This window comes from Trachurus trachurus, assembly GCF_905171665.1.
Source record: "Trachurus trachurus genome assembly, chromosome: 14".
Classification (NCBI taxonomy): Eukaryota; Metazoa; Chordata; class Actinopteri; order Carangiformes; family Carangidae; genus Trachurus; species Trachurus trachurus.
Window position 1 is genome coordinate 30,717,974 of NC_139903.1, and position 12,774 is coordinate 30,730,747.

Below are 12,774 nucleotides of genomic sequence, written 5' to 3' on the forward strand. Positions count from 1 at the left end.
CCAAGAGAAGTGTCGGCTATGGATAAAGTTATGCAGTAGACCACAACACCAACTAAACGTGGATAAAATGAACAAGGATGTCTACATCTGTTCTAAGTTAAGTCAACAACGTATTTGAGGCAACGTATTGTCAGAGATGTTTAGATGTTAGCCAGTATCACAACTAAGCATAAAGTCCGCTAGCTTAATGCTAACGTATAATGTAAAACTCCATAGACAGGCTAACAGAAATTAGCCCATCGCTATATCGGCGTTTCGCGGCAACCGACAGCCATAGCAGTAAAGCTAAGTGAAGTTTTGGTGACTTCCAGATGATATTTAATCTGTCACCGAATGTTGACTGTTTGTCCGAGTGAGTGGAGGGGGCGGGGCTTAGCCAGAGGTCAATTGTAGATGTAAGTGGTTGGAATGTCTTTACTCCACAAGCTCCAAAAGGAGCCAGTTGAAGTGGTTTTGTCATCTGATGAGGACGCCTTCTGGAGGCGGTCCTCAGGGCACGTACAACCGGTAGAAGATCCTGGGACTGACTCCAAACTCCCTGGGGGGACAGGGGACAGTCCTGGGATGCCACAGGAGAGGCCTGAGGGATTTGCTGGAGAGATGGAGGTCTAGAACCTCCTGCTTAGCATGCTGCCACTTGACCCGGATAAGAGGAAGAGGACGGATGGATGGATGGATGGAAGGATGGATGGATGGATGGAAGGATGGGTGGATGAATAGATGGATGGATGGATGGATGGATGGACTTGGGTGGTAACTAGGGCTGACCCAAAAAAATCGAAGCTTTGAAGCTTCGTTCGTTGCCATGGTAATTGATCATGAAGTCCGTGATCGATTGTTTTTTTTTCTTCCTCTTTTCCTTTTGACACCAGTTCTCATCAGCAATTGTTACATTAAAACGAGTAGGCTACTTGGCATCCTGGAAACCTGCCTGATTTTGGAGATATGCAGTGTTTGTTTGCCATTACTTTCATTATTTCCGCTACGATCGCACACCCCGTCAGACGTTACGATCGCGCACACCCCCGGCTGTCGAAGCTTCGATTAAAATCGATTTTATGGCGCGAAGCTTCGACTATCAAAATATGATAATCGGGTCAGCCCTAGTGGAAACACCATTGGTACCATGAAATCATAATAAAATCCTAACTAAGTCTGTCTGAAATCCATCCTGGTGGACCAACACTGTCACTCTTCTGTCTTGTGATCTACACCAGTGTCATGGTTGAAACAGGTGGATATTTTAGGAAAACTAACATAATTTCATAGAAACATCCTGTGACTCTGCTGGCCGGCTAATGAAACAGGTTTTAACCCTTGTTGTTATCATGATCATATCATCCGGACAGTGTTTCACTTCCTGCTGTTAGAAGGATTTGAAGTTCCTCGTACAGTTTTCAACAAATCTGAACAAACAACTATGAGTGTTTCCTCCGTAAAGTAAACTCATGGCAATAAAAACCCACCCTCCTCTGATGTCATTAGCAATCATAGCGTTGCCTGATGATGAAAAATACATCTGGTTTTCTTCACTCTAACCCAGAAAGACTCGTGCGTATATTTTAGAAGCTTCTGGAGACAACTACAAAACACCTGAAAACACAGATCCTGAGTAGTTTTAATAGTCCAAAGCAATGATACTGCAACACTGAATTAAATGGCTGAGTGCAGTTAAGAAGATATTATGACAAACTCCCGGTAGGTCCCATGGCTAGAAGCTGAATGCTGATGATGGATTTAGCTTCCTGTCGAACTGTATTGGTTCTGGTTTGTGGTTGGTTCTTCTTGTCACCTTCATGTCCGCCTGCTGTAACGTATGCACTCTCTGCTCCAACTCTTGTGAACTTCCCTTTAGATGTGTGTTGAAAACTCCCATCAATCGCTTTATCCTGTTCCTCTTCACACCAGTGATTCGTCATATTCCATGTTATTCCTTGTTAAAGCCAAAGACTCCCTGGCTGACGTCCAACCTGGTCCCACTGTGGCTCCTTGTTGATACAAAGTCTTGGTTGAGATGGCGTGGACGGTCCGGGTTAGGTCAGGTCCTGGACGTCCAGCAGCATGGCGTCCTGCTTCGTTCTCAGCTGATCTCGTACCAACAGGTGGGCGACCAGCTCGGAGCTCAGAGCTGGAAGAAAACCAATCGGAAAAAAAGAAAAATGAGCGTCATCACGGTGGCATCAGAGTCTAAACCCTTCATCAACCTTCTCCAGCCAAAGATCCCTGAGCTCTGCCAGAATATAAGATAATATAAGATTCACCTAATGTCAAGTGAAAAAGAGGCTGACCGTGTTATAATAATTATCTGCGCTTGATTACGGTGATGTCATTTACATGCATGCTGCTCTCTCTACATTGAAACCCCTGGATGCACTTTATCACTCCTCTCTTCGCTTTATTACTGGAGATGTGTTCCCAACCCATCACTGTGTTCTTTATAATAAGGTTGGATGGCTGTCCTTAAGTGTAAGGAGGGAACAACATTGCATGGTTTATATTTACAAAGCTTTACTTGATTTCCTGTTTATCTTACCAGCTTAATCTCACTTAGAATTTGTAACTTACACACTCGTTCACAGGACACCTTGGTTTTACAAATTCCCAGTATCAGGACAGAATTGGGGAAGACTGCCTTTCAGTTTTATGCCCCCCAAAAGTGGAATAACCTACAAAACTGTCTGAAACTGGATCATCTTATTTCCTTAAATAGTTTTAAAAACGTATTATCGAATGTTTTACAACCTGTATGTAATTGTGGATCATGACCTTGTATATTTGTATAATTGTGTTTTTGTAATCAGGGCGTCATTGAAAAAGAGAGCTCGCTCTCAATTGACCTTCCCTGAATAAATAAAGGAGAAATGAAAATAATTCAAATACATTAAAGAGGAACTAAGCAAGATTTTTACCTTGACTCTGCTACATTTTTAATTAAACAGCTTCAGAGTAATTGTGCTGGTTAAATCAATTACTTGTAACTAGTTCCAGGGAGAAGGGAGGCTCTCTGTCTTCCACCTAGCGTCTCTTGGCTGAAAACCAACCTTGTAAGATCAGAGCCTCCGACCCGATGTCCCAGCTCTCGTCTCTGTGGCACTACGACACAAACGCGCCCCATAACCCGTAATCTCTTGTTTATGACAGATAAGACTACACAAATGGTACACACTAAAAAATGCTGGGTTGTTTCTGTAAACACATTGCTGGGTTATTCATGCTGGGTCAAAATTCTGGGTTGTTTTGGGTACTGTAAACACACAGTTGGGTTGTTTTATGCTGGGTAAATGGGTTGTGAGGGTTAATTTCTATCTGAACACCCGGTTGGGTTACTTTGACCCAACTGCTGGGTCATTCTTCATTTTCCCGCTCATCCTTTGTCGAACTTTCTGGATCTTTCTGTGAGCAGTTGGACCAGACACATCAGGATTTTCTGGTAGGTTAATATAAATAATAATTTTCCTATAGTCTTGATCGGTTGTGGTAATAGCATGATGATCTCAATATCATTTCACACTCTTGGATCAAAAGGGGGGTTAATGTTGTTGTTGTTTTCTGGGAAGTTAGGCTAGATTTTCCCAGATGCTAGCCAACGTTAGCCAACTTACAATTCTATAACATTAGCCTTTTTGAATTTTGCAATTTAATATGCAGTAGTCTCCGGGTTTATTGTTCATCTGGCTGTAATGTGCCATTGGACATTTTATATCTTCATATTTGTGTAACAGTAGCTGGCAGCTAGCTATCGTTAGCAGTAGCTAAGGCTAGCCACAGTTAACGAGCTGACGAGCTCCAGCAGAGCCGTTAAACCCAGGAGTAACGGTTAACTGAGGGTGATCAATCAAGGTAACGTTAACATTACTTTAAGAGGGAGGACACAACGTTTTAAACCGACTGTACTTTATCAACATTACTGTATTGTTATCATTATTATTTATGTTTTAACAGAGACGTTATAATATGCCTAGAAGGACTTTGGTTTTAATCAGTGTTTTTTCTTCTTCTTTTTTTTTTTTTTTTTTTTTACCACCAGAGAGACAAACAGGAGACTCGCAGCCCCTCCGTGAAGCCCAGCTGTCTGCCGAACGGCGTTGGAGAAACGGTGAGTTTTCACTTCAAACTGCGTTATTTCCCGTTTTATCGGGTGTTAATCACCGGGTCTGTGTGTTGTGGAGAAGAGGAGACCTCTGCGGATAATTCGGCTCACGTTAAAAACCCCTCGAGCGTGTGGCTCTGAGGCTATCAGAGAAACAAGCTGAGCAGTGGTTAGCAGCAGCTCGGCTCCAGCCCTGCAGACGGCCTGTCTGTGTCCGCCAAACAGCGTCAAGTAAACACTGGTTTTTAACACGAAACTGCTTTAGTCGTGCTTTTACTGCTTTTAAGCATCGGGTGTGGGAGAGGGGGATACGGCTACAGATAATTCGGCTCACGGAGTAAAACATCCTGAACGCCCTGATATCAAATTACGTTAGAGAAACAATCACTGAACTTTTTAGTCTTAACAATTTGACTCGGGAGCGACAATGCGTGCAGCGTAGCTGTGTTGCTGCACAAGCTGTGTAAAAAGCGAGTGGAGTGTGTATTTTCCTTTTACCAGGTATTCCAGTCAAACAACTACTGTTTGAGAAATATCAATTGTTATAGAAACTATTTCATGTTAATTGAACTTGTGCATTTTCTTTTGTCTTTTGTTTAGTTGTTAAAGGTGAGAGGGTGCTGAAGGTCCTGCCAGCTCTGCTTCCTCCATCCATCTACAGGAGAGGAGGACAAGTCTTCAGACCCACTACTGCAAGATCTGTGTGTGTGAGAGAGAACCTGCAAACTGAGCATTGTTACCTATTTGTGTTCATTCAGCCTGTGCACCTGTGCTGGTGTAAAATTTGTTAAACTGCCAATAAATTTAAGTTAACAGTGGCCTATGTGTGTATGGTGTGTGTTTGTATGATTATGGGAAATTACAACAGCAACAATAATGATTATAATATATTTTGTATTAATATTAGATAGTCATATAATAGAATCTGATTATCAATTATTTATAATATTTATTATTAATATTATCAATTAAAAAAGTAAAAGTAGCAGGGCAATGGGGCAGGATATTACCCAGCACATGGGTCATTTTAACCCAGCAATAGAGTTAATTTAACTCACTAGTTGGGTCAAATGAACAACCCAACTTTCTGGGTTAAACAGGGGAACCCCGCACTTGGGTCGAAACAACCCAGCGCGTGTTCTGTCCCTATGTTGATCAGCAGTTGGGTTAAGGTTGGGTTATTTTTCAACCCAACAGTTTTTAGTGTGTAACATCGTATATGATTATATATCGTTATCCACCGTTCGACGGATTGCTTTCACGCTGGCTTCGTAAAAAACAAATGCACATGGCCGAGACGAGGGTTAGCAAAACAGAGGAAAAGTGACCGGACTTACATAGTTATCCTTTAAGAGTTATTTGGACAAACTGTGCCTCAGTCCAGTTCTCAATTGAAAGACACCAAGAATGAACTGGACCTAGAATATGAAAGCCAGAGCCTCTTGTTTTAAGAGTTTCACAATACATAATTTCAAATCTTACTAAATACTACATTTAAAGGTACGATATGTAAGAATGTGGCCAAAATTGTTGCTGCAGTCAAATTCAAAACACAGCAGCGCGTTGTCCCCCCTCCCCTACCCACCAGACTCCAGGTTGCCAGACAGCGACGCGCTAACCTTCGCTCTGCTCACTCAGTCAGTCTCAAAGCAGAGTAAAAAGCTACATATTCATCAACAACCTCACTGTTTTATTGCTCTGACTCACAGTAACTACGAGCGGAGTTCACGTCACTCAGGTGATCTGCAAGTTATTGTTACATTCACCGCTCCGACGCTGTGTCTGCAGCGCTGACACACAGACACGCACACACAGACACACACACGCTGTAACCCCGCATCTACCGGAGCCGTAGTGCGTGTTAATCACGCCGTAGATGAGCCAACATATGAGACGTCTTACCGCAGAATAAACGACGCGAGCCGCTCTGTTTCTCCTCCACTTTCTGACGTCGGATCATAAAACATGAGGACCGGAGACAGGCGACCTGACCGGGACAGACTCCTCTCACGAACCGCTCCACACGTTCACAATCACTTCATTTACCATCGGCTCCATTTCTCCACATTTCCTCCCTCTTTTCTAACTTTCACTTTGTAATTCTTCCCTTTAGCTTTAGTGTTAGCAGCAGCTCAAACTAACTAGGCTACATGCTCACAACAGCAAGCTGTGTAGCCTATTAAACGACAGAGCGACAAGCCGCTTCTACCGTGTGATATCAAGCAAATATGACCAATAACCGATAATAGAACACAATCTTTTTTTTCACGATCTCGTTTTATCTCCCAGCCGTATTTGCAGCTCAGTGGAAGCTAACTGGCAACCCAGAGGCTGAAATGCCACAGACGCTGTGACAGGGAGAGAGCGCTGGGTGGCGACACAAGCCAACCATAGAAATTCAAAACATAAACATGATTTGCGGTCCGCAAAAAAATGTTTTTAATGCGAATATCTTGGCTGTAGGATTGTTGTTGGTGAGTTCAGTATGTTATATGAACATTATTCCTGAGTCTCTGTTACATATTAGGACGAGTTTACAGCCAGTTGCTTTAGATTTCTTACATATCGTACATTTAACTAGCAGAAAATAGAGGCTTATAAACAAATTATATTAAGTACCATCTCACTCTAACTGTTGTGTTTGTTCACTGAAGAAACTCGTGATCACATTTACCGTTTTTCAGCATTTTTAGAAAGTACACCTGTAACACTGCAAACAACAACAAAACTCTTAGAGAAGTTCAAGAAGTGTGTTTTCTCCTCCTTTGTGGTTGGCTAAAATCAACCAGGACATGGTTGGCTATTAATTTGGAAGAGTACTGATTTTTGTTTTTTTCTGCTGTTGCTTCTTTATCTGGCCTTGGAGTTGACCAGTAAACAGACAGCACCACTCTGCCACTGAAACACACTCTGTGGTGGAAGGTGGAACTGCAGCTTGAATGACAGAAACGAAGCCCCGCCCCTTTTACATTCTTTCACACCAGCTACAAACAGATTTAGTTTTCACGTGGCAAAAGCGTGCGTGTGTGTGTGTGTACGTGTGTGTGTGCACCGTGGACATCCTGCTGAAGTGATGCTCTCAAGCTGCTGAGCTGTTGCTCTGAACGTTCCTGCAGCTCCCAACGCTCCAGATGTTTCCGCTTGGCAACACAGCTGCTGCCGGACAGACACTGAAACACACACACACACACACACACACACACACACACACACACACACACACACACACACACACACACACACACACACACACACACACACAGTCATCGTGTTGAAGATTTTCAGAAAAGTGAACTAATTCTTTAAATCCACCCTGTGTCTCTTCACCTCCTTCTCCTTCTGCTCAGCCAGCAGTTTGTCCCTCAGCGTCCTCAGAGCCGTGGCCACTTCCTGTTTCAACCCAGAGGCATGGCAACCGTTGCGCTCTGTTCCCATGGATACCTGACGGAGATGTAAGGTCAGAGGTCAGGCGGAGGCGGATTTCTAAAGATCGACATAGTTGTATCATTGAGGCCCCAAGACGGAGACCTTTGTGTTGGCTCCTCCCTCCTCTTCGTCCTCGCTGTCGCTGTTGTTGATGAAACACAGCTGCAGGTTTCTGTGGTTCTGAAATCTGTTAACAGATAATAAACATCCTGAAGCCTCAGGGACGCTGAACATCATCACAGTCTTCAAACAACACCCGGCTCTCTCTGGTCTATTCACATTCACATTATTTCTTCTTCAGAAACCACTTTCATTATCAGTTCTAACTGTTATTTAAGCGATATATCACGACAGGCTAAGGGGCCTATTTGTTAAAGGGATAGTTCAACATTTTGGCAAATTGGCCCATTGCCATAATCCCTATAGTCATAGCAGTAGGTTCGTTACCTTTAATTGTCGGTGTAAGCTATTTTTAGAACGGCGGAGTGGCATACTTGCCAACCTTGAGACCTCAGAATTAGGGAGATATTCAAAAGGGGCGCAGGGGGTGGGGGGGTGCGCTCACCAATAACAAATAATTACATTATAATATATATAAAAAAATCCTTTTATTTGTGGGGATACTGAATTTTAGGTCTTCATTGAATGTTTGCCATAATTATTACTATTAAAATAAACTGAATAAATAAAGGGATGTTGAATTGAATTAGTGACATAGGCCTTGATAAACTCTCCCATGATATTCTAATGCACCTGTACATCAGAAACAATAGGTACAGTAGGATATGCAATAATTAACTACAGCATATATCTTGACAGCTCTACTTTACACTGTTGATTTGTATAATCCCAACAGACATGTCCAGTGACTTTCAGCCTTCTGTGTTTACATTTGTCTGTTGTGATGATACAAGTCAGCAGTCCTAAATGTGTGTTTCTCTTCTACATCGCGGAGGTGAAGTCTTTCCACTCAGGGCTTCCTTCACCTCTGAAACGGGGCAGAGCTCCGTGGGAAACACCTGCCTGACACAGCAACGTAGGGAACCGTGCATGTCCGCGGCGCACAGCTCCACGGACATGCACAGGGAAAAAAACGGCGGCGTCGTCGCACCGAATGCCGCGCGTCTACATTGGAAGCTATTATCAGTATAATCAGAGGCAAGCATACTTCCTCGCACCCGGTGTGAACGCACTGTGCTTGTTCTTCCGTTCTGATTGCCGAGCTTGACTTCGAGCCGGTGTAACCGTTATTATTGTCCGGCCGGAAACGGTGCCCAGTGAAGATGATGTAGCAATATTGTTGTCCGGTGGAAATCGGGAGAAATTCAGGAGAATTGTGGCCCCGGGAGATTTTCGGGAGGGGCATTGAAATTCGGGACTCTCCCGGGAAAATCGGGAGGGTTGGCAAGTGTGCGGAGTGGAGCAGCAGGCTGCTCAGGGCTAAGCTATGGAGGCTAAAGGAATTTCTTGGTTTCCCTCATCAAACTCATCAAATACAATATCCCAAAACTCCAAAGCGCTTTCGTGGACAAGTTGTGACCTGCACAATCACCATGCTATGAGATAGGGAATGATGATGAGGGAAACCAAGAAATTCCCTTAGCCTCCATAGCATAACCCTGAGCAGCCTGCTGCTCCACTCCGCCGTTCTAAAAATAGCTTACACCGACAACTAAAGGTAACGAACCTACTGCTATGACTATAGCAATTATGGCAATGGGCCAATTTGCCAAAATGTTGAACTGTCCCTTTAACGCCATAAAAACACCGACTTTCTTTTGCTACCGACTGCAACAGTATGTTGCCATAGATACATGACAACAACTTCCATTCATACCATTCATACTGACTCGGAGTGATAGCCTATGCTGTGATAAGACTTTAGAATAGTAGCCGTGGTATAGCCTACCCTTAGCAAAAAGTCGTTTATTAAAGTGTACTACAAGTATTTTCATTTTATACTAAAACTGAGGCAGTATACTTGAAAGTGTACTTTTGTAAACTTAAAGTTTACAAAGCTTAAGTTTATGAAAGTAGCCTATAGTTTATAGGTAATTTTAAAGGGATAGTAGCATTTTTTTTTTTTTTTTTTTTTTAAAGTGGGGTTGTATAAACCTGAGATATCCAACCTGTGCTTTAGATGTAGTATAGAAGAGGGTTCATTCCTACACTGCACTTGGTTATGCACAAAACTTAACACATTCTGGCATGATTTCATCATGACAAAACTCCTAGGACTACATCTCTCATTAGATCCTCAAACCTGCTTATTAGGAGATACTACAAATATTAATGCACGATTAAGAAAAGCTCAAAAGAGGTTCCTCTCACTGGCCTTGTGTGTTGCCAGGAAGTGCATCGCTATCACGTGGAAGTCTGACTCCCAACTTTCTATAGGAAGATGGGTTTCAGAAATGAATAGCTGTGTTCCACTTGAAAAAATTACATATACACTCAGGAATGACTATAATACTTTTACAGAGATGTGGCAGCCCTATTTAGCATATATGGACACATTGCCAGCTTCTATGGTGGACGGGTTGTAGTTTTTTGCAAGCTCTTTGTTGTCAGTGCATACTGTTGTCTTCCTTGCCTCTCGACCGTGTTTTTTTATTTTTATTTTTTTTTATTAATTAATTAATTTTATATCATTATTACTAATATTATTTTCATTATTTATTAATTTTATTTGTCTATTTATTTTTTCCTCCTTCTCTCTCTTTCCAGTTTGTGGGTGGGTTGGGGAAGGGGTTTCGTGTTGTGTGTTTGTGTTTTCATGTACGGTATATCTTGAAATTGAAAACTGAAAAATAAAATATTCTAAAACACTACAACAACTACAAATAGCCCCTAAGTACTTTAATTGCAGTAGAGTAGAAGACTCTCTGCACTCCTCCCGTTAGCAACGCCAGCCCATAGCCCTGCCCAGAGATTTACAACATACAGTGTTGTGAACAGACCCAAAGAAACAGCCTATTTTCACGGCCTAAAATAGGTTTTACCTGAAAAAAAAATACACAGTTCCATTGTTCACTATAATATAATTTTTTCCAGCCCCTCAAAGTGCAGGAAAAACACAGTTTTTATTTGGACCTAACCAACTCACGTATCCCTCCGCCCAGGGTTAGCGCCCGCCGATCAGCAGTTGGTTAGGTCCATCCACAAATTATATTACAGTGAACAATGGAACTGTGTATTTTCTTTCAGGTAAAACCTCTTTTAGGCCGTGAAGATAGGCCGTTTCTTTGGGTCTGTTCACAACACTGTATGTTGTAAATCTCTGGGCAGGGCTATGGGCTGGCGTTGCTAACGGGAGGAGTGCAGAGAGTCTTCTACTGCAATTAAAGTACTTAGGGGCTATTTGTAGATCATACAACCCCACTTTAAAAAAATGCTACTATCCCTTTAAAATGACCTATAAAGTATACTTTTAAAAACTTAAAATGTTCCAATTTAGTCCGAAGGAGTATTAACAGATCGTCGGGTTTCACCTTTCCATTTTATAATTTCTAATGAATCATTGAGTCAACGAGACATCAGAATGTGCTGAATCTTGATACCATCTTACTTGATTTAACCAAATGTCTCTAAATTCCCTAAATATTTAGTATTTTTTAACATAAAAAAAAGAGGCAAAAGTTTATCAGATTTCTTAAACAGCAGCATTATTTTGTGAAGAGCAACTAATCAAGAACTGGATCCTGATGGTGATGATTTCAATAATAATAGAAGCATTATGTCTCAGCAGCCTGACCTGCACTCACCCTGACTCATTACACACACTGTAATAAACATTATAGAAACTCTGTGTTACCGTGACGTGATAGCAGCTGCTCGACACCTCCTGAAGTCCACCGCCCCCTCCTCCTCCTCCTCCTCCTCCTCCCAGATGTCCCCCCATGCTTCCCCCCGACTCTCCTTGATCCTCCCCCCCGCCCCCCTCTGCAGGGAGACAAGATAGCACAGTTATGACAACACATTACTCCAGACACATCATCTGACTGAGACGTATCATTATGTGGCTGGAGGATATGGCAAGCGGATTTAACATTTAAAAGCTAAGTTTGACTATCCGGAATTAACATTGTAGATATCAACAACGTCTTTCTGACTAGTCATTTACATTTTGAATAGTTGGATTTTTTATTCAAGATATCTGTAATTCAGTTTTGCCTGGTCAAAAAGAACATTTCAGATATCAGCAACTACATTCTTCCTATCCACAATTTTTTTTTTTTTTTTTTTTTTTTTTATTGAAGTAACTTCAAAATACAAACATTTAAGGCACATTGGTAGTGTATACATTCACAGTGCTGAATCAGCTATCTTGATCAATCAAGAACAGCCTATCCACAATTGTCATTTCAGATATCCACAACTACGTTCTTCCTAGGACAAATGACGTCACTTTTGCCATTCATGTGTATGGGGTTTGTCATTACAGATATCTACAATTCAGTTGCGGATATCCACTATGTGAATTACAGATATCTGTAACTGAATTACGACTAGTCATAATTCCAGTTTGAGATATCTACAACGTCATTTTGACTAGTCATAATTCCAGTTACAGATATCTACAACTTCATTTTGCCTAGTCAAAACTTAATTTAAGATATCCGAAAAGGGACATGTAGATATCTTTAATTGAGGTGAATTACAGATATCTTGAACTGGAATTATGACTAGTCAGAATCAAATTGTAGATATCTCAAACTGGAATTAGTACTAGTCGTAATTCAGTTACAGATATCTGAATTGTAGATATCTGTAATGACCAACCCCATACACATGAATGGTTAAAGAGACGTCATTTGTCCTAGGAAGAATGTAGTTCCAGATATCTGAAATGTTCTTTTTGACAAGGCAAAACTGAATTACAGATATCTACAACACATATCCAGTCTGGCTTTTAAATGTTAAAATGGCTTGCCATAGTCATGTAGAAATACACAGTGTGTCTCCAAATCATCAAGGAGGCTGAACTTTGACGGTCGTCTTTCTTTAGCTCCGCCCAACAGACCACAAACACAAACCCTCGTCCTCCTGCGGAAGATCTGGACGAGATAAAGACCAGGACTAGTCTGACTCCCACAGATATAAGGGAAGAGACATAATATAAATGCTGAGATGTGTGCTGTGTTCATTGCACAATGAGATTAAAGGGATAGTAGCATTTTTTTTAAAGTGGGGTTGTATGATCTACAAATAGCCCCTAAGTAGGCTACTTTAATTGCAGTAGAAGACTCTCTGCACTC

The 12,774-nt window shown here is 41.8% G+C and overlaps 1 protein-coding gene across 1 annotated transcript; it reads right to left on the reverse strand.

Annotated features, from left to right (window-relative positions):
• Window positions 1–416: 416 nt before the first annotated feature.
• Window positions 417–12,458, reverse strand: LOC310996582 (uncharacterized protein; the record flags this gene model as incomplete). The annotated part of the gene is made up of 6 exons (XM_083986004.1): window positions 417–2,128; window positions 7,143–7,260; window positions 7,418–7,531; window positions 7,619–7,703; window positions 11,331–11,458; window positions 12,450–12,458. The coding sequence occupies 6 exons, from the start codon at window positions 12,456–12,458 to the stop codon at window positions 2,034–2,036; spliced, it is 549 nt and encodes a 182-aa protein (XP_083842130.1). The 3' UTR covers window positions 417–2,033.
• Between the last annotated feature and the right edge of the window lie 316 nt (window positions 12,459–12,774).